Genomic DNA, 22,872 nt, shown 5'->3' with positions numbered 1-22,872 from the left:
TGTGTTATGTGTTATTAAGTGTTATTGTTTGAGGTTCAAGAATTGAGTTGACCAAACATATTTTATGTAAGAATATTAATAGGTACATGGTAGTTTTAAACCAGATGACCAAATACAGTCGAATGATAAACTTTCCCTGTCATTTTGGTGGCGGGGAAGGTGTCAAGTTATAGTTATGGACATGTGGATTCAGACAGTAAAGCATGTGTTGTCAAATACAGTTAAACCCAGATTCAAAGAGTCAGAATTAGGTTTGAAAAGTCTAAAATATAAACGTATATTAGAAAAGTTTACTTCAACTGGTTTTACACATCAAAGTTTACTGGTGTTTGGAAGTACAAATGCAGTTACATAAAAGTTGCATGAAAGCCTTTTTATGCTCCAGAGGGAACTTAATGAAACCTGGTTACCATAAGAGGTCTAAGTCAGCGGCAGTTGGGGTTGAAGACTACAAGTTTGAAAATTTGAAAAAATGTGGCATCGGGGAGTTAGAAAGAAGTGATACCACTGTAAACCAACAACCCTCTTTGACTATTCTATTCTTTAAGCACTTGACCGACCATGTTGAAGAGTAGAGGGAGGCGAGGATACACAACTGCAGCCTATGCAGCAGTGTTATTGCTATATGTGTATTAATGCTCCACCCCCCAGCTCCACAGCATTTAAACAATCTTCCCACCACTTCACAAATAGTTAGTACACAGGAAAAAAATATAAAACACTTTTTCTATGTACACAAAGGCCTATTTCTCTCAAAAGGGTCTATATAGGATTCATTTTGTTAAGCCCAGTGATAGGTGATGCAGCTGTGCATGCGTCATGAATACACAACATCATTTAAAGTGACCGTGAAAAAAGTCAAAAGTGAGTCATGAGTCGATCAACGTTACAAGGTGCATAGCTAAATTGGTAAATTCAAATTATGAGAGAATTTTCTCATTTACCTTCGGTTTCTCGCCATGCAAAAACCTTCCTTTAAGTTTGTCAAGGTTTTAAGATATTTCCTCTGCACCCTATTACAGTGTAAACATAATTAGAGAATACGCAAAACGTAACAGGGACACCGTTTCTACAAATGTCAGATTTCAGGGCTTTAAGCGTCAAATAAAACTCCATTCACCTCCACTGTTTTGTGTGGAGGTAAAAAACTAGGAAATGGATGTCAAAACCTGGAGAAATATATGTATATGGTCAGACACCAAATGTAAATGAGGACATTTTGTTTTTTTGTACCCAACTAAAATGTAACGCTGACAGAGATTAAACATGCTAAAGCTAAAATTAAACTGGGTGCTGCCTGATAGGTAAGAAAAAATGACTCCATTCATCTAACATGGTTTTCCTTGAGTAGTGGTAAAGGTTATTTCAAAAATGCTTTGAGTGCATCAGACTTTTTTGTCCCTTTTCAAAACAACGTGATGAAGTCATGTATTATAATGTACGTTTTTATGTCCTGACACACGGGGGTGATTCAGCTTTCAGCAGATGCTTTGAAAGAGCTAGTTTAAGCAGCAGCTATAGTCTGGTATACTAGTTTGCTTCCAGTGCCACATACTGTAAGTGTGCTGCTGATACTAACCAAGCTTAGTTTTAATTTTACGTCTGTGTGTCTGTGTGCACTTCATGTTTGTGAGCATGGATCTGTGTAACAGCATCATGTATTTGTGTATTGACTTGTGTGTGTCACGTGTGTGTATATGTAGTATGATATCAGACAGCCTAAAAAAAAAAACATTCAAATGCCAGCTTATGCAACCCTGAAGAATATTGCTCTTCCAAACGCAGTCTGAAAGCCTGTTTCATGAAAGAATCATAGTTCTGTTTACATCTGTTAATTAAATTCAGCTGTTCAGAAATCCAACTGGAGGTAGAGGAAACCGTGCGAAGTCTCTATAAAATAAATGTATCTCATAGACCCCTTTCACACATGCACTGCAACCCTGAACTTAAAGCTGTATGTGAGAATGCAAATATCCAAATCACATGCAAAAAATCCATAGTAATATTTCATCATATTGTAATGAAAGAGTTCTGAGAGACAACAAGACTTCTGCACATCCTCGTGGCTCTGTTATTAAGCGTCAGAAATTCTAGCCGTGACTGGAGACTTTTGCTAATCCCACTTTATTTGTGAGAAAGAGATGCAGAAAGAGGTTTCACTCTGCTTCAAATTATGGCTTTTTTTTCCTTTTTACCAACTGCAGCTTTATAAAGACTTTACCCAGCCAGCTCTCTAGAACAAAGTCCATGTAATGTCCAATTGAGCCCATGTGCAAAGAGAGAAAGTCATTGGCCGTGGTGTTCATGATGTTTCTATCACGCATATTGTGCGGAAAACGGAAGAAGGGCGAGGACATCAATAGATAAGAACGTGTCCGACACGGACAATGTGCTACGCGTGAGAAAGAGCAACATTTTAGACATTTTCTGGCATTCATATAAGAAAACGACTATAAAAAAAATCAATATGGGGAATATGTTTTATTATGCTTTATTTTTTTAATAATACACAGTTACATCTTTTTATAAACGTGGTACAGAGTAATCAAGTTGACAAGGGCTGTGATGTGCCAGCTGCTAATAAAGACCATGCATGGTCACACATGCACTTGTACGTAGCATTCAAGCGCTTTGCAGTGTACACACAATCACACATTTCAGCCATGTGAGAAGCTACTTCACACTTCTCTATATAGCTGGCTTCAGACTCTGCTGAGAGGAAGGTGGTTGAAGGGTAAAGCAGGTGTCAGTGTTAATTGCCTCAGATCATGAGGGTTCAAAACCAGAGACACTTGTTTTTTTTTGTTTTTTTTAAGAATTTTATTATTGGTGTTGCTAGCCTGCTTTGGGTGAGGAAGACATTTTGAGCTGTCAAATGACTTAACAATTTAGCCCACATGTAAGTTTTGTTAATGTATATCATATCAAATTACTGCCTTTATCATAAAGGTGGAAGAGACCATACTCCTCATTTAAATGTTGTGTATGTTACACACAGGTATTTCCTATTCCTATTCCTATTCCTATTATTGAAGTTGGGTAGAGCTGTGGTGAAAGCATCATGAACCTATATAATACAGAGAGAGAAAGTACCTGGAGGTTTTATCGTGAATAAATAAATGACATGATATGACTCCTCTGGCCACCAGGTGGCCTTGTTTATCCAGCATGCATCTCTCTGGCAGGGTGAAGGAATTTAGGAAAGACCCACTGTGTTACACTTCATCAACCTTACTATGGGCTTAAATGGGTCTTAAAGTTGATTTAGTTTTACAAATAAACCTTAGTTTACTCATCATGGGGACTACTAGTCAACCTGTGAAAAGATGTGTGGCCCTGGAGGGAGCTCTGTTTAAGTTTTGGAAAATTCCTCAAATCATATTATTTAGGGTAATTTGCGCTTAGAGACTAAAAATGTTTATTAGAAATGTACATCAGGATATCTCGGCCTCTGCTGGACTAAAATATTCAAATCTGTCTCGCCGGTCCACCAACTTTATGGAAATGCAGAAATTAATAACTGAAATACTTTATAGACTTTTATATTTAAGACAATTTTGAAATGTTGCCTTAAGAAAAAGACCTATTAGGGATATAAAGCATTAGGCCGTTTTTGGGGCAGCAATGTAAAATTCACAGTCACAGTCATGTTTTGTTCACTTTAATTGGTTTTTATTTTAGGGCTAAACCTGACTATAGATTTAAATTAGCATGATTGTATTAACACAAAGTGTAGCTCTTGCCCAATAGAGGGAGTCCACTGGTCTGAAACTGATCAACCTTTAGTGTGATTAGAGAAAAAGCAGAAAATAGAAAAAAGGAGGATGTTGGAAGCGCACTGACCTTTTCTATTTCGCTGTGGTATGGTAACATGACAACCCAAGAGAAGATGCTGTTGGAGAAGGTTGTGCGCACTGTAAACATAGATAACATCCATTCATGACACCAGAATCAATGGCCATGAAAGCTCACATATTTACTGACTGCTCTCATCCCTGCTCTCAAGTCAGAGGAAGGAGAAACTTTTATCACAGTGAGGAGATGTGGCTGACCCCCGTTGCTAGGTGTGATACATTATTTTAAAAATGTTTGATTGGTTGATGTGGCAAAAAAACAAACAAACAAACAAAAAAACCAACCTTTAATGATAATGGGCCTAAAATGGACATTGAAATCAATAGGCCTGATTATAGAATTGAGTCTGTATTAAGACATAGGTTATCTGGCTTCATTAATGACATTCATGGCAGTCAACCCAGGGTTTTCTAATCATGAAAAGGGCGGGGTTTGCAGCATGTGACCAATTAAAAATATGGTTAAGTCAACTGGCAGCAGAGCAAAGCAGAACACTATGATTAATTAGACAAATACCATTGGACACATTATCCACATAATTAAAGCAACACAGCGACAGCTGCTAAATGCAGGAAAGACAGATAAAAAAAAATTCCCCAACTGTGTGAATGCATAAATTATAAATTATAATGTCACTGTTTAATGTAAAGCAGCAGAACAGATCGCTGCAAATGGAACTGTGTATCTGCTGCACTTTGAACAGTGTCTTGGTGTTTGCTTCCTTTATAATATCACTGCTCATATGGTTCTTTGATGAAATCTGTGTATTTCATTAACGTAAATAAAAGTGTTGCTTAGCTGTATAACAGGGTTTATACGTTGGTATGACAATATTAGCTTTAAGGCTTATTTGTCGCCAACCCGACGGGAAATGGGGCAAATAAATAAAATAAAAACGTAATTCAAAACTGTAAATAGGCTAACTTTAAGTAGGGACCCAAATACACTGGGCTTTGAGAAGGAATCAGGGGCGCTTTTTCCCCAGTTTATCACAAAACACAGCTTGGTAAGATGAGTAATTAATATCTTCGTGTGTGACGCAGCCCTGTCTCTCGAATTTGCCTTAATGAGCAAATCGTCCACATATGACAGAACTTGTACGCCCTGAGCATGTAGAGGGGCAAGCGCCGCATCACAATCATCAAAACTTTCGGGGTGAGAGAGAGGCCGTACGGGAGCACACAAAACTCGTAACTTTCGTTTTGAAAAGCAAACCTCAGATATTTCCTGTGTCTCTCGACTATTGGCTACTGTGGTTCCTTGGGACTTTGTTCAGGGCCCCATCCTCTTCTCTCTGTGTACACAAAGTCACTGGCCTCTAGTTATGCACTCACATATGGTTTTTCCTACCACAGTGATACAGATGACACAATTCTGTCTTTTCCAAGGTCTGAAACCCAGGTGGAAGCAAGAATCTCTGCATACCTGGCTGACATCCTTCACTGGATGACCAGCTGTCATCCTCACAACAGAAATCTTACACATCTTCCATCGCACACTGAAAACTCACCTGTTCAGACTTTACCTTTTCCCACAAATTATTAAAAAATATATATGAAAAAGAAAACAAATCCTTTCTAAAATGTATCACTGGAGGCAGTTTTTGCATATGTGATTATTTGTATGTACCTGTATGCTTCTCGCAACTATTGGGTAGTGTCTTCATGGTTGAATGGACTTACTGTAAGTCGCTTTGAATAAAAGCGTCAGCTAAATTAATTCAGTGTAAACGTTTTAAAAACACAAATACAAGTATGAATCTAAAAATCTCCCCTTTAAGGATCCTGATTAAAACAACCATGGAGGATTGGGAATAACAGGATAGACAGAGGGTTAGCACACGGGGCTCAGACAGAACGTCCAAACATTTTATAACAGTTTTGACGCTTGATTCTTCTGTCTGATTGCTCATGATATCAGTTTAATATTTGAAGGGAAGTATCATTCATGACCAAGCAAGCAGGCATGAATGAAGCTTATCTGTGACTGATAAAAGAAGGTGTAAATCCCGTTTTGGCAAGCAGTGGAAAATAGTCCATCAGGTTCGTCATATCTGTTGTATTAATGCCTTGTGAAAAGCTTGGTGTGTGTGTGTGGAAAGTACAATAAATATGAAGGTGTGTGATGAAGCTCAGAAAGCTTCAGTTTCCAAGCTGCACATGAGGACAGAGTACATAACATGGCAGCTGAGTACACATCATGCTTAAACAGCAGACTGGCCTGGAAAACACCATTAATGTATTATGTTTGATGATTGAATCTACAGATGACCGTTATCAGCAGTACATTCACAGGGACGCTGAGCTTCAGCTTAATGTGAGACACAATCAACAATAGCTGTACGTGTCGGGATAAATGATCACAGAACGCCAAATTTAATGAATCTTAGAGCAAACTTCCTCTGTGCTGTCTTTGCATATCAAATAAGGGCTACAAAAACAATTGCATGCAGCTCATAGGGTACTCCACTTGTAAATCACACACACTCTGTGGATTGTAAACACAAACCACAAAATGTCAGTTTATGACCATCCCCAAAGGTGCTAAATATCAGTATCACTAACCCACATTTCTGATGATTGGCAAGGGAATCATGGATCTTTGGAGGATAGCATACATAACTAGTGTAGCTGTCATTATCTGTCCCCATTCATTTGTCAGTCGGTCATCATCAGAATGTATGAAAGTATGCGTGTAAGACCAATGATCATACAAAAAGAAGCAATGGACAGAGGTATAGAAGAACTCTATTCATCCTTACAAATTAAGAGACACAGATTGGTTTAGAGACCTTGACTGCATGCCACCCATTACAGTCACTGATGTTGGCACCTATCTTGTGTCTGGTGTTAGCGCCTACAACTGTCAGAAATTCTTCATTTTTAGAGACACATGTCCAATTTATGGGACGGGATCTGTAGGTCCTGTACCCATTTGGTGGGTACAGGAACTGAAGATCTAAAAGTCAAACGCCAATTGTACAATTAGTCCTGGCTACTAAATGCTACCAAAATCAATAACCAAAAAATATTTTTTAATAGAGACCAAGAATAAGAAAACACCACAAATGCTGCAAAGTGGCAACATAAATCACTGTAAATGTTTTAACAAAGAACCGTCATGTCTGTGTTTGATTGGTTACATGTTGCTTCTTCCCTCACTCCGTCTCAATTGAGGTTTCAGAATAAACAGATAATTCTTTCATACATAAAAACAAATCCATGTGCACATACAACATCCTCCAACATCATCCATGCTAATTCTGCTTTAAACTGCAGTAGGAGTCTGTTCATGTTAGACCTCAGTCAGTGCTCTACAGGAGTGATGGAGCCAGCGAGAGTACACTCTGAGACTGGTAGAGAGTAATGGCCCTTGACAGGGATATTAATATTTTAAAAGCCATAGAGGAGAACCCCTTGCACCCTGCTGCAGACCTGCTAAAACTACTTCCTTCAGCAGCTCAATATTTGTTTTACATTTTAAAAAAGGCCAAAAATCTTCACTGAGCTGCTCTCTTTTAAAATCCCTTTATCTTATCTTTCTGCTGCAAATGTATCACTGACTGTTAACCTAAACACACTAACTTATTTATGCTTATATTTATGACTGATAATCTGTACAGGGTAAAAATTTGAACTCTCCCAACAAATTCCTCCAATCGGATGTTTTAACCTACATGTTTGCTGTGTGGTTAGGATTTACCAAAAAAAATGACTGCAAGACCTAAATCAGGCAAAATGAGTTTAAAAAAACACAGAAGTCCACAGGTTAGGTTGTCAAAACTAAGATCTAGTGCATATGAACCTTTTCATAGTTCCTAGAACTCTACAGGGAGTTTTTCTTTATCTGGATCAAAGTCTAAGAAGAGAGGGGATCGTTTGCTGCAGAGATTATAGAGGCAAATTTGTGATCTTTAGTCAAAACTACTTTTTCTCGTGTGAACTCTTTTATCCACTTTCATCAACAAGACACACTAATGCAAATAGTGTTGGGATAGATAATCAGCATGGAAACATTTTCTTTTGATGTGTTACAGGCTGGTTGAGAGTTTAGAGCTGCTTTACACGATGCATGCATATAAAAGTTGCTCTACACACTGTATGTACAAAAGCAGACTTTCATGCACTTTCACTGTGCAAAAATCACACCACAGGAGTTTTGTAGGCATTTGTGCCATCACTGTGAAGATTATACTAGTGAAATTACACATCTACTGTATATTTTTGTGAAAAAAAAATGTGGCACATATATAATTTATAGTTTATGCATTTCTCCTTGGAAAGCTCAAGTAATTACCATGTGTGGGGGTCACTGTTCAGCATTATGTAAAGTAAGCAGCAGCTGGTCAGGCATGAAGGAAGGGAAACTGTAATCTGATGTCCTGCTGGGAATCAAGATGTTCCATTTTTGCAACACGTTTTGGTGGTTTAAGTCAGAAACATAAGAAACATACATATTTGAGACGATAGCCTCTTTACTCCCATCCCTTCAACCTGAGGTTGTATCTTCACAATGTACTGAAAAAGAGAACAGGAATTAAAAGAAAGTCGTCTCGACCTTGCACTTTGATTTTTCCTTCGGTCTTATCTTTCTCATATTGTATTGACCGGACAGGCAGCAGCTGTCATCACCCTCTTTTTCTGGTGTAGAGAAGAGCCTTTGTTGTTGAGGCAGTTCATGATCTGTGGCAGAGTGGACACATCTGCCAGACAAAAATATATTTGAAATGCTGCAGCTACTGGTTGGAAAAAAAACATCTGCAGGCAATTCCTCAAATTCTGAATTGTCTGTGTTGTCATTCACTTTTTTTCCCTCCTTTGAAGCTGATGGCTGCACATACTGAAATGTTGTCTCAACCTCTGAAGCCATTGAGTTCTCCTTTCAAAGTTAGCTGTGTATCAGTGAAACATCACATGTACATCACTTGACTTTTAAACCAAAAAGTCCTCCAAATTAAATTACAAAATATTTGGTGATGGTTACAAAAGATCAGGGCCATTTCAATAGATAGCGGGAAGTAAACTGCAATATTTGGTGTCAAAGTCCAACATTTTGTTGAACAATTCAACCACTCACAGATTTCTGTGCACAAATGTTGTATGCAAAAAAAAATTGAGATGGTAAGAGTTTATAGCTGATCCAAACAGCCACACACCAGCTGTCATAGAGAGGTGAAATGTAAAAATTGTTTAAATATGGGGATAACAGCACACACTTTCAGTGTTTCTTTCTTGGAAGGCTTTCATAGTGTTGAACTCGTTTGTACACATGAAGAGTGACAGTAATTGTGTAAGAATGTAAAAGGGGGCTGGCTCATAACAATGGCTCTCATGCAAGAACCACTCAGGTGAACAGATTTGTTCTTAAGTGGCTTGTAAGAGTGAATTAGGAGAACTTGCTGCATTCACCACTTTTCCTGTGTTTTGAATTTTTTCTTTTATAAACACATTTTACGAGTTGTCCTAGTAGACCTGTTGTACATGTGTGTATTTATATAACATACACTTCATATTTATGTTTGAGTCATGTGATTGTTTTTATGATGTTTTTTGAAGTCATTTCTTTTTTATTCAAGTGACGGTACGACTCTGGTGACACGGCCTTAACACGGCACTCCTATTTCTTAGCTTTAGCAAGCCCTTAATTCAATTAAGTATATGGACTTCCCTTTGTGGATTGCTGAAAGTAGGACTTCAATCTACAAGCTTGTAAAGTTCTTTATTTTATGTTTTGGTGGCATTTTCATTAACAAACATTCACAGAGCAATTTGTGTGCATTATAAATACTGGATTTATGTTTTTTTTCCTTTGCCCATCACAGAATTTAAGTGACACAACACAGCAGTTGGTACATTAGAGCATTTAATATTAGTCACTGACTCAATACATTACAATGTTTTCTCTACAAAATCATCAAAAGAACAGAGCCTGAAGCTCTACAGCTGCCACGAGTACATCTTCGACATTGCATCAGAACGCAGAGCTGACGATTTCTCTGTATCTCCTCTGATGACACTGTGGATCCAGGGCAAATAGGAGGAAATCTTCATATAGACGCCGTACTTGGAGATTTTGCAGGACTTGTCATAGGAAAGGATACCTGCAGCGTAGATGTCCCCAGTTTCAGCATCTGTGACTGCCAGAGCACCTCCGGCATCACCGAAACAAACATTTTCCTCATACTTGCTGGGTCCGGTGCAGAAAATGTTTTCGTCTACACTTGGTGTGAGGGTGAAACGTTCATATTCAGCTTGACAATCAGAGTGATTGGCCATGGGGAGTGCAAGGTATTTGAGTGACGTAGCAGCAGTGAGGTGAATTCCCAAGCCCCAGCCGGTGATGAGACCTATCCCTCCCACAGTGTCTTCCAGGTCGTGGCCTCTCTCTGGCAGGGGGATGGGGGTCACTTTATCGCTCATAACCACAGGCTCCTTCAGCTGGATCAGAGCCAAGTCATTGTCCCAATCAGATCGGTTTTGGAAGCCTGGATGGAGAACAACCTGTAAGATGGAAAGGTACAATACAAGAGAGAGGAAGTCTGATTGAGTGTTTGGACTTTACTCTTTTTATTTTCATTCATCTATAATGCAGTAGCAGAGCAATAAAAGTCTCCCTTTTATTAAAACGTGAAATCACAACTCCCATGAAAAAGACCAACACCTATACACCATCTAAGCTAACCTCCTAAAGGGGTTAGCTTAGATGCTGGAAAATATTGTTTTCTCTCTTCCCCTGATTGATTTCAACGATTTCATCCAATCACCTGCAAGGTATGTTTTGAAAACTTTTTGAATCGGTTTCCAATGACACCTTCTCAGATAACAAACCATGCAGTATACTGATCTATAGAAATCCAAACACTTATGATGAACAACATGCGTTTGATGCAGCCGCTGGGATCTGGAGCATGGTTGAAGAGGTAAAGGTTTGCGCTTCAGATCAAATGTTTTTCTTGCTCACCTTCTCTACAGCAACCTCACTGGAGGCATTAGCTTCTGGCCGTCCAGTGATTCCCAGGTACACTTTAGGGATGACAGGGTGTTTTCCCTGAATGTCTTGTCGACTCTTCCTGACAAACAGGTTCCTGCCAGCTGTCAAGATCCAGCGCTCGGAGATGAGAGCACCGCCGGCATAGTACTCGCCCAGCACACTGTCAGCGATGTAGACCATGGCCTGCCAGGGGACGTGAGGAGCCAGGGTCCCCCCAACCATTCGTCTGGAACGGGATGATACTAACCTGGAGGCTGGGAAATAAATACAGGATATGTTATGTTATGTTATATTATAATTTATATAATGTATCTATATACTTGTTTTGTATTTGAAGGATTTTCTTAACCTGTTTTATATCCATAGACATTTCTCTCTTATGAACTACAATGTAAATTTAGATTTTGTTTTATGCCCCTGATCACATTGTACACTGTTGTTGTTGCTGTTGATGGTATCAAATCAAGTCCCCAAATGGTTGATAAGGGTATCCCACAAATCACTTATAAATATTAGGGCTCCTCCTATTTACTACCATCTTGCATGCCACTGACTCCACTGCAAAGCAGACTCTCTCCAGGTTGCAGTCTGCTCTCTTTGATTAAAAGCTTATTCTAAACTCTGAAAAGATAATGTGTGTGCATTTCTCAAAAGCACAAACATGTGTGTTCCTATAACCTTTAAAAATGTATTTGCTGGATATTTAAAATACTATTTGTGATTGTTTTAGTTTGCTTGTCGTGTTTTGAATGAATGACTCGTCTTGTTTTCCTGTGGTATATGCTCCTCTCAAATCTCAATGAGAACTCAATCAATGAAGAATTATTAATAAATACCAATAAGCATTTCTAATTCTTCTCCCAGATGTCTGTTTTGAGCTCAGATATTAAAAGTGGTTGTGTTAAGCAACGTTGACAGCTTTTTGTTCTAACCCTTTTCCCCTCTAATAGAATTTAAACACATTTAATAAAACATAATATCCTTGATGCCAGAGTTATTACATTGTAGCACATGCACTGCACAAAGAAGCATTTTGTCATCTCTTCCAAAGATCTGCTGTTCATCTGTAAGCAGTCGTTCATGCTCTGGGGGGTTCCTCCAGAAACAGTGGCTTCTTAATTTATTCATCATGAAGCAAAGAAGAGAATCTATACATCATCCATGTGCTTTGATCCACAAGTCTTTTGTGTGGCTGGGATAATCGAGGAAAGCTGGTTCAAGTAATCTTCTCTTCAGATTGATGGCAACATTTTTCACCATAAAACTGTTCATGATTGCCGTTAATTACCTCGCAATACTACATCCCAACAGGGTTTATTTACTGAGAATAATAACTGGTGACTTGTTTAACCAATGTATTCAACAATGGCTTAAAAGCTGAGCTAAACACATCTCTAATGAATTTGATACATTAGAGAAACTGCATGATTATGAAATATGACGATAGTTCTGTATGCTTATCGCTTTCTTTAGAATAGAAATACTATTTTGATCCCCGGGGTGAAAATGTTCTTGAAGAGAAAAATACGTAAAGAAATATATATAGAGAAATTATAACAATGAAAATTAACACTGAATAGAAATTATGAATAAAATAGAATGTGTATACAGGTATACAATTAGCTGCAGTAACTTTTATATGTAAATGTCAATGCAAGCAAGAAATTGGTATTGTGAATAAAATAACAATTAAATAAATTAAATTTAAAAAAATGTGCAATTATACTACTATAATAAATGGCATAAGGTAATATGTGAAATATGTATACTACAATATGTGCAGCAGTTTAAATAGTAATAGTGCTGAAAATGAAACTCAACTATGAAATGAACTATTTTGCAGTAAATGTAGTATTAATATAATTAACTGATTGAAGCTGCATTATTATTGCAGTATTGCGAACAAAGATAATGATTAATATTTATGTATAAAGCTTCATTACATTACTTCATGACTTTCATTTTGTTGCTGAAAATAAACTCCCCTCTTTAGGAAAAAATACTTTTCAACATCCAAGTCAGTTTTGTCACATCTCTTGCTAGTCTCTGACAGCTTTGCTTATTGTTATCTTTTAAGGGCTGTTTGAAGGGAAGCAGGCAATTTCCCTGTCAGAAACTGTAGCTTTAAAGCAAAATGAAGGGACAATATTTGAAATGAGCAGTAATAGCCCAGCCCTCAGATCCCTCAGGAAACCTGCGTCATTTCGTCATGCAGGAGTTATCTCTCTGAACAGCAGCTGTCGAGAAGCTATTGTTGTGAAACAGTAGCTTCAGAGAACTGGAGCCACTTGCATGTGTTCTGAAATGAAAAGGCTGCAGTTTGGACCTCTGGATCGGTCATCATGGACATGTGAGGTTATCTGACTGTACCTATTCATGTTCACAGTTTAATTATACCTATTAAGAAGTTAATAGGCCAATAGTAGCCATGGCAATATTGGTTTGTTGGTCCATCACCTTGGTCCCGGTTGAATTATTGAATTTCAATGACATCCAGTACAGACATCCATGGATCTCAGACAATAAGCCTGACAGTCTTTAGCATTCTCCCGACTTTTCCTCTAGTGCCACCAGCAGGTCAAAGTTTTTACCTATCCAGTGAAATATCTTCTTTGATGATCGGGCCTGATCTTTCTGTGCATATTTAACCACAATGAAATAATGGTCAAATATTCCTTTTGTCCATTACTTTGGTTTATAGCAGTCTCTTTAAAACTTATCTTATGGATTTCTCTTAATTGATGGTCTTTTTTCTTAGTTTATCTAATTTAATCTTAGTTTATTCCTGTATCATGTATAATGTAACTATATTTTTAAGGTTAAATAAATAATGTCAGCTTCTGCTGTACTTTGCAGTTAGTGCTTATCAGCAAATAGTAGCTTATGTTAAAATAAAATCACCGGCTAAACATCAGCATTGTCATTGTGAGTGTTTTAGCATGCCAACATTAGCAGTTAATTCAAAAGCAACCCTGTGTACAGTACAGCTCTTCAGCTCCTAGGGTGGTGGTTGACATTCTCTATATTACCTGACACAGAGTGTTTCAACCTTTCATCGGTTTGAGCCGCCTCTGCCAGACAGGCCCATGCAGCCAGGAGGAGCACAGTGAGAGCTAACCTTCAAACAACAACAGATTCACATGATGAACAAACATTAAGATGTCTCATTGCCCATTAAATGATCAAGAATGACAAATTATAAAGAACTCAGAAATTACAGTTAGAACATGAATAATTTGATTTCCCTTTCATTATGCTTACACGTACAGATCGTGAACTTTTTGTTGTAAGCGATTACAACATTTTTTCTTCAAATATATCATTTGATATTGAGAAAAACATATATAGTCTGGTTCATCAGAGATTAAAAAATGACAAAATAATCTTTTGGCTTACCACATTTTGTTGATAATATTCATCTATGGTTTTTATCTCTCCTTGAATGGGTTATGCATTTTGGAGTGAGGCAGTATTTATATCTGCTGGGAGATCGAGCGCCTGCCTGTGAAATTTCTGCTTGGCAGGAAAACGTTGATTCCTGGAATCTGAAATAAAGGGTTGCGTAATCTTCTTTTCCACCATTTGGGAGACTCTCCACAGTCTGGATTCAGAAAAACAAGCATTTATCTATGATTGAAACTTGTGGCACCTATAGCACAGGTTTAAAGGGAAGCTCAGTCTGTAAAATGACACAGTAATGTCAAAAATACCACAGCAAAAGACTTCTTGTGACTGTTTTCAGCAGTTCCATCAGATGGGGTAAAACATCTATTTTTTAATACATATAAGAGTTTAGTTATGGTAGATCCAGCTATTTTTCTTTAAAAAAAAAAAAGAGCTTGGTTGTAGATTCTGTGTTGGTTGCATTAGTATTGCAAATTTAAAAATGATTTCACAAGTCAGTGTTTCATCATTTTGCAATACAAGACACTCTCCGTTTACATCATAGTTTACTAAAAGTAAACAAGTCTGACTGATTCTAACAGTTTTATCTCTTGTGGATAGTAAAAGTAATGATACTGCAACACACTGTGCTTTTTAATTTATCACGCAAAATAAAGCACATATTTTCTCATTTCTGCAAAGAACAAAAACACATACTACACCACCAAATTCCTGGCAGTAAATAGTTGAGTGTGAGTGAGTGAGTCAGATGTGTGTCCATTACTGCTTTGGGGATTCACAAGAGGTCACAGACGTGTATAATTACTTTAAATATTATAATTAAATCCTATCTAATTTCAGAATATGCTGGCTTGATTAATTTACCATCTCCAATTACAATGCGTTTCATTATTTCACAGTGATGCGGTTGTCAAGTCAAACAAACAATTGTTTAACATCAACAATCCACAAAGACAAAGTTTTACCATAAGGTACAGTAGTATGGACAGGGAACACTTTTTTTTTGCTAATTTAGCATTTTCTCTTTCATCTATATAATACAATATACTTACTTTTTCTGTCATAACTACAGTTGGTCAAGATAGTCAAGCTTGTACCTAAACAAATAAAAAAGCAGTAAGCAGTATATATATTTATTACTTTCAAATGTGCAGACTGCAGAGTGTGCATTTATATTGTAATAGTAAAAGTATGTGCATGAATAGCAGTTTTAGTTTATTTTTCCCCTTCTTTGTGAAGCACTTTGAAAGATTGCGTGGAAGCACCCCGTTCTCTTTCATGTTGTATATACATACATTTGCATATGTAACAAGCCTTACTAGATAGATTTCAGATTCATATCTTGGACTTGAAAGTTAAATTTAATTGTACAAAAGAATTTAAAAGCCGTCTTGAGAATCAGTTTCCTGAAGGTAAACTGTAAGCATATAATTAGAAATTAAAATCAAACACTGATTTCAAATGAAAGTCTTTTCATGGTTGCAGTGTTACTACAGCATCCAGTGACCTGAGGCAAGTGCACTCTCAACTCGATCAGACAGAAGCTGCTCATATTGGAAGCGCTTATCTTCTGTGAAATTCACCCTTAAGTATATATTATACACAAAGTCTGTTTTATTTTAAATCCTCTGAGCTGGAATACTGAGCCAAAGTAATACTCTTTCCATAGGCATGGACGACACAGGCTGTTACCACTGTTGGCTGTGGTTGGTCACTTAGTTGGTCCACTACCTTAGTCCAGAATGAACAACTATAAAGATGGATTGCCATAACTTATACTGCGCCTTGAATTCCTGAAATCTGTCAATATTTGCTAGATGAATTGGCAGGACACTTGGTACATAGTTTAATTCATTCATATTTCTTTGGATATTATCTGATAGTGGAGCCGTAGAGCTCTAACAGAAAGTTGGCCAAAGTCGACATTGATTTGTTGAGTAGTAAGCGATTTGTTAATTTTTAACACGGGGGCAGAGTAGGTTCGTTTTGTTCACCAGCGACCAGCGAACCGCCCCACGAAAAACTCTTTTGTTCTGTATAGTTTTGTTAAATACTTTAGCGATTATTATAGATCCATGATGAAACTGTACGTTAATCCAACTACAACTTCAACTTCAGCACCACAGACAGCACCATTGATCACCATCAAGTTTGACTACTGATATTTCAGAGCCCTGGTCGGGGCCATTTCACAAACCTCAGACAGAAAAATGATTGGTGTGTCAGACAGACTAGACTATATTTAACTAAACAATACCTATGATGCTGCACTTTCTCTGCTAGTACGTGATTGTGAGGGGGGATGGTACGTTGACAATGGGCATGCATTTTGTCATTTTGCTACTGTTTACATTGTTAGCATCAAAAAGCGTCCTGGTGGCTGCCAACAAGAAGTAGTATTTAAATAAAGCAATTTAGCTTTACTCTAAAGGAGGACCCTGCTCCTGGAGAGCTATGGCCCTGCATGTTTTAAGTTTCTCCCTAGTCCAAAAAACCTGATTCTAATGATTATCAAACCCTTGACAAACTTCAGCTGCTTGATAATGAGATGAGATCATTAGAATCAGGTGTTTTAGAGTAGGGAGAAACCTAAAACATGCAGGACAGTAACACCCCAGGAGCCTGATTGGACACCCCTGCTTTAGAGTAATCCCTTTGCAGAAATAATTTCATAGAGGAAAATAAGCTCCTGTCCGTGTGACAAATGAAACAGCGACTGTCACCATCACCTCAGAGAGAATTCCTTCATTTGTCCAGGTAAATGCTGCCTTGTGTTGTATTATTCATAGCATTACTTTTACCAGAGCAGCTTTTTGACAGCAAGCTATAAATACGTTTATCCATTACGTGCTGTAGTATTACAAGGCCAGTCACTCAGGCTGCTGGGACCCTATATGTAATAAAAGTAGAATCAGATATACAATATGACCCTTAATATAACACGGAAATATGGCCTTTAGTTATTTATTTGGCAAGTTTTCAAAACCCTTGAGGTTTAAGTTACATAACACTGCTCGGCATTTAAATGCCGCTTATTCCTTCGCTCTGGCCTCATCTAAATTTCTTCAGAATTTATAATCAGAATCTAAGCTTCAATTTACATTTCAGTTTCAATGCTGCTGCTGTTAAGCAGAGGTTAGTTTCAGGGCAAGGGCAAATCGGTGATGTGTCCTACAACGTGATGTATAGTGTTTCAAATCATATCTGAGGGCAGGGGTCTCACTCGAGTGCTGTAGTGTTGCTCCCTGGTGGCAACAAAGAGGATGGAAAGTGAACCGTGAGCCAGACACAATCAAACACACAGGCCAAGGCCATCTGGGGCAAAACCGGACAAATGCCCAGGAGAGGATGGACCCATTTTACCCGTGTCATACTGTCCTAGGGTCACCTCTCATTTATGCAATACTAGTTCTTATCTCGCTCTTGCTCTATTTCCATGTCTGCGTCTCTTAATTGTTGTTTTACAAATACTATTTGGGGGTAGTCCCTCAGTATGCTACCATGAGCTAATAAAAAACACAATACAAATGTTAAATAGATGAATGTTAGCAGAAACTATGATTATAACTATATAAAATATAACATCAAGGAAAGACAGGGGAAACATAGCAGATAATGGGGAAAAGAAAGGAAAATAAAGACATAAATAAGTAGTAATAGAGTCAGCAGTATCAGTCAGAAGCACACGGTCCATGCAGGATTATAAAGTGCTCACATCTCGCATTAAGTATGGGAAGGAGCAGGCTTTTCTCTGTCTTTTTCTACAGCATCCAATGCATAGAAACGTAGAATGAGAGAATATTGTCATCAGTTTGGTCATGTGAAAGGTACAAAAAGTAAAAGGTGTACAGCAAAGAAACGCTAGAATGCTTGAGGACAAAGTAAAGAGCTAATTGCATAAAATGAAGCATGGACTGAAAGCAAGAGCTCAACAGTGATGGATTCTTTAGGGTACAAAGCAAGAGATATGTTTGAGGGACAACGGGGAGAAGATGGGAGGTGGTGGGGGAGACACGTGAGAGGGCGAACGTGGGAGGAAAGAATGAGAAAGGAGCTACTGTGGACTTTATTTTGAAGCTCTGAGGGAATAGCCTGTGCGTGTGAGAACTGCAAGCCATGCAGAGGGTGAGGGGAGGAGGGAGCAGCGGAGTGGTGACTGGAGGTTGCAGCGCTCCACAGAACGAAAGAGGTGGTGGAGGAGGAGAGGTTGAATCCCAGGGACAGAGAGCTGGAGTATGTAAGAGGCTTTGTGCTTACTGCAAGGAGAAAGAATGATGAGGACTACAGCTTCATTTTCTCCTTCACTGAAGGCTTTTTAACTGGATTTTACTTCCACTAAGACAGTGCTGCCATTCTGGATTGTTTTCCTGTTATTAACTTCTGTCTGCAAAATGGCTCTATGGTCCATAATAGGGGAAATGCTGGTAAGGTCATCACATCTGACTTTTTTTATGTGCATGTGTGGTATCATATGACAGCAGGTTAACAAAATAAAGAGCACGCGAGGAGATGGAACATTTTTACATGTGTTCATTTTCAGAAGAAACTTCTGTAAGAGCATTGATTGAAAATGGACGTGTGTCCAGCTGCATTCACATACGTGTTTGCATATGAATAATTACTTTGCTTAGAACGCTTACCTGTGGAATTTGCAATATGTTACATTTTAAGACCTACAGTACTTTGTTGTTGTAAAGAAGTTATATATTATAGCTTGTAGTAGATTTTTCCAGGTGTGGTAAACAAATGTAATTTTTACTAAGTAAAACAATGTGAGTCATAAAAATATTTAAAAATGTGCGACTGATAACATGCAATGCATTCTGAAGAGATACATTTACAGTACATGGAGGAAGAAATCCCCGAGAATGTGACAGGAAAATCATCATAATCATAATGAAGTCATCAAAGAGGACTGTTCATTAAGAAGCTATTTAAGTAAATAATTGAGCTTATTAAGTGTTTCTCTAACCAAGAGCAGCAAAATAGGTGTTAATAATGTCATAATAATTAAGATTTTAGTCCTCTGTACATATAATTTGAGTCAAATTTTAAAATTGCAGTTTCGGGAAAACATTTCTTGTTAAACTGATTTCATGTCATAAGATAAGATACACTTAATGTCCCTGCAGGGAAATTTGTCTTGGGCACACACTGCGTGTTGCTGCATCAACGTACAACATGGAATACAATAAACAGAGACAGGACGATATATTAATGATACACACGTCACGTCAACGTCACTGCGCAATAAATACAGATAAATAAATATGCAACAACAAATAGGTCGATGCATGAATCAGAAGCAGAAATATTTGAATAATCCCAGGGGGAATTTATTTTCATCACAAACTCCAGCTATACAAACAACAAATATTATACAGACAACATATATATATAAAAAACAGAGTATAAATATATGTAACTATATATATATATATCAGTGGCGGCTGCTGGTCTTTCAAGGAGAGGAAGCTAATTTTTCCGGCCTACATCATAAATGTGTTTGTTTATTTATTTCTCCCCTTCGTACAAGAAAATTATCTGTGACCTAGTCGTACCAACTAGACGTCTTTTCCAGGGACTTGACCAGTGTCCTCTCAATGGCACTAGAACTAGGCTGCTAAAACGGCTTAGCCCAGCTGGAGCTGCTGCGCCAGGCTACAGGGAAGTGTGACCGCCTGTGAGTGATTGTGACGGGAGGAGAAGCTCTGCAGCAGTCGCTGCTCGTTTGGGAAAGAAACAGCAGAGTGTCAGAACAGAGTCGCCAAACACAACGCTAGTCGTTCTTAACAAAGAACTCAGACGCTGGGGATCGGTAAAGTCTCCGGATTAGCTCAGAACAATGGAATGAAAAACTTGGAAAATGCTCCGGTGGATGTATATTCTTAAAGATCACTGATTCGCCCATTTAGCTGTCAATCAAAAAAGGATTCCGCCTCAGACAGCTCATCCAGTCCACTGTCCCATAGATCCCTAGAGACGCTGAGTGTCCGAGGGGCGGGACAATGCCCACCTTTTAGCCAATGCCTGTCTAGTTTCGCTGCAGTGGAACAACTCGCTCTACGCTTCCCCACTGAAGTCACTAGAAGCTGAGCGTCCAACTGTATAAAGCGCTGTGGCGCTGTCTTGATGAATGAGAAGGAAGTTGCGCCGGTTACCTGTGATAAGTAGCTGATTCTGAACAAAAGATATACATATGCACATATAAGGCATAGATACATAAAAATGTTTAAAAGATTCAGCAGTAGATAAAATGATTAAATTAGTGCACATGTCCAGGTCATAAAAACAATAAAGGATAAACAAGTTCAAGTGCAACAAATAAGACCTCCTCCCTCCCATTTCAAACGGTTGCTTCTGCATCTGCTGGCTCCATGAGATGACTTCCATTAAAAGATATTTCTGATGGACCCACAAAAAATCTTATTTCCAAGCCAGAAACCAGTTGAAAGTGAGAATGAAACTCTCTGGTGGATTCTTGCTTGATGTCTGATTGTTGATGCATGCAGCAGCTGTTGACAGAGTAAAGTAAGGAGGGTGTGACATCCATTAGCAGTGTGTTATTTAGACTGGGACTCATTGACAGGATGAAACACACACACACACACACACACACACACACACACACACACACACACACACACACACACACACACACACACACACACACACACACACACAACACACACACACACTATAATTACTGAGCAGCTATGTTATAATTACTGGATACAATTATTAGGTAACGATGCAGGAATAATGGGCTAGCAGTCTTAATATGGAAATTAATTTTTTTACATCATCATTTTTTCAAAATTATGACACAAAAAATGATTCACAAAATAGTTCTTTCTTTTTAAATGGGAACAAAACATTATGTTTAGCCTGGAATAGCGGGTGTGCCTTTGTAGCTTGAACTAGAAACTACTTTATACAAAAAACTACAGTGAGAGTTAAAACTACTGTTAGGAGACAGACAAATAGCAAGATTAAATGCAGCCAGAGAAAATGTATTCCCACAGTTCTAAGTGAGATATTAACACAGGGAATGATAAGAAAACCATAACAAAAAAGTAACACTTCGGTGTTTGTTTGTGTATGTATGAATTGTTTGGGAACTCTCCTGACAAACAGACAGAATGACAGGCCAGGATGTGAAGAGAAAGCCGTGTTTCTGCTCATGTGCTGTGGCAGACGGCCTCAGGCAGCTCTGAGCCAGCCTGTCCATCATTACTGCAAATCACCCTTCTGTGCATCAAGCGACCTGGCCTGAGTGCCCCGACAAAGCCCCCACGGTCTTCATACATATGCCTGACCTGTCACTCAGAAACAAAGTCCTGTCGGTGGAAATCCACTGCATGCATGAACAGCCTACACCTAAATGCAGCTACTGCAGCACAAACATCCCCCAGAGAGCGACAAACTGCGGGCATGATTAAAGGGGCCCAGTTCAATATGAGGTGTATCCGTGCATAAGTGTTCAAATGTGGTTATTGAATGCTAGCTTGAGCAAAACAAGTTATTAGAGCTGATGACTGATTATTTCTCTGCCAGCATGCCAGCATGGCTTAAATCTGCATAGCTCTAGGGATGTCAAGTAAATTGTTTAACCTGATCCGTCAGTCAGTCACTCAGTCAACTGTCAGTCCACCACTTAACACTGAAGTAGCTCGTCAACTATTGGATGTATTGCTGTGTCATTTTGTACAGACATTTGTGGTCCCAAGTGGATGAATCTTGACCCTTCTTTTAGCACCACCATGAAGTTGACACAATCTGCTACAGATATTTAAATTTGTTCATATACTTCCTGGATTGGTACAAATTCATATTCTTTCATTCGTGTTTCCCAGACAATGTATTTTAATAGTTTTTGTGATCCTGATTGCCTTGGAAATTACATTTATACACTCCTATAGGTATGCATTAGTGGAGAAAGATTACAGAGTGAAGCAATAGACCCTCTAAGCAGGTTTGGTGGCAGTGCCCAGGAGGTGTACTTACACCCCGTACCATTGTTGGTTCTGTCAATTGTTGGTGAACAAGCCACCCTCCGGTTCCCAAGCCAAGTCCCCACAGAATGAGCTACAGTTTCTCAATACTTCCCTACCCTGTCTGATGCTCTCAGCCCCAAGATCATTTGTACCTACAGAAATGTATTTATAATAGTGATAGACCGATACATCGCCTGGCCGTTATTATCGGTCGATATTTGCAGCTCTGTGTTGCTGGAGACGCCATTTTGAATCTCAAAAATGTTCCTTTTTAAAAAAATTGAGACTTGTTATATTTGTTATCATCATTGTGTAATTTTTATGATCTAAATTGAGGGAGAAAAAGTAGTATCGGCTCCAAATATCGGCTCAAGAAAATCGGCAGTCTGTATCGGTCATCGGCTAAGGCTGATGAAAAAAAATCGGTAATGTCATTGGCCCTTAAAAAATCCATATCGGTCGATCCCTAATTTATAATGATATATAATATAATATAATAATTAATCTATTTCCATTTCAAGTAAATAGGGCATCTATTGGGGACCATTTTCAGATGCTCTAACACAAACGTATTACAGTATACCAGTTGATACTTTCTTTGCTTCAGTCTTTTATGGGATACGAT

At 38.4% G+C, this 22,872-nt stretch overlaps 1 protein-coding gene across 1 annotated transcript; it reads right to left on the bottom strand.

Annotated features, from left to right (window-relative positions):
• Window positions 1-9,791: 9,791 nt before the first annotated feature.
• On the bottom strand, window positions 9,792-14,246 carry hp (haptoglobin; the record flags this gene model as incomplete). The annotated part of the gene is made up of 4 exons (XM_083920374.1): window positions 9,792-10,355; window positions 10,816-11,099; window positions 13,875-13,963; window positions 14,242-14,246. The coding sequence occupies 4 exons, from the start codon at window positions 14,244-14,246 to the stop codon at window positions 9,792-9,794; spliced, it is 942 nt and encodes a 313-aa protein (XP_083776500.1).
• Between the last annotated feature and the right edge of the window lie 8,626 nt (window positions 14,247-22,872).

This window comes from Echiichthys vipera (assembly GCF_963691815.1).
Source record: "Echiichthys vipera genome assembly, chromosome: 1".
Classification (NCBI taxonomy): Eukaryota; Metazoa; Chordata; class Actinopteri; order Perciformes; family Trachinidae; genus Echiichthys; species Echiichthys vipera.
This window is presented reverse-complemented; position numbering and strand designations above follow the sequence as displayed.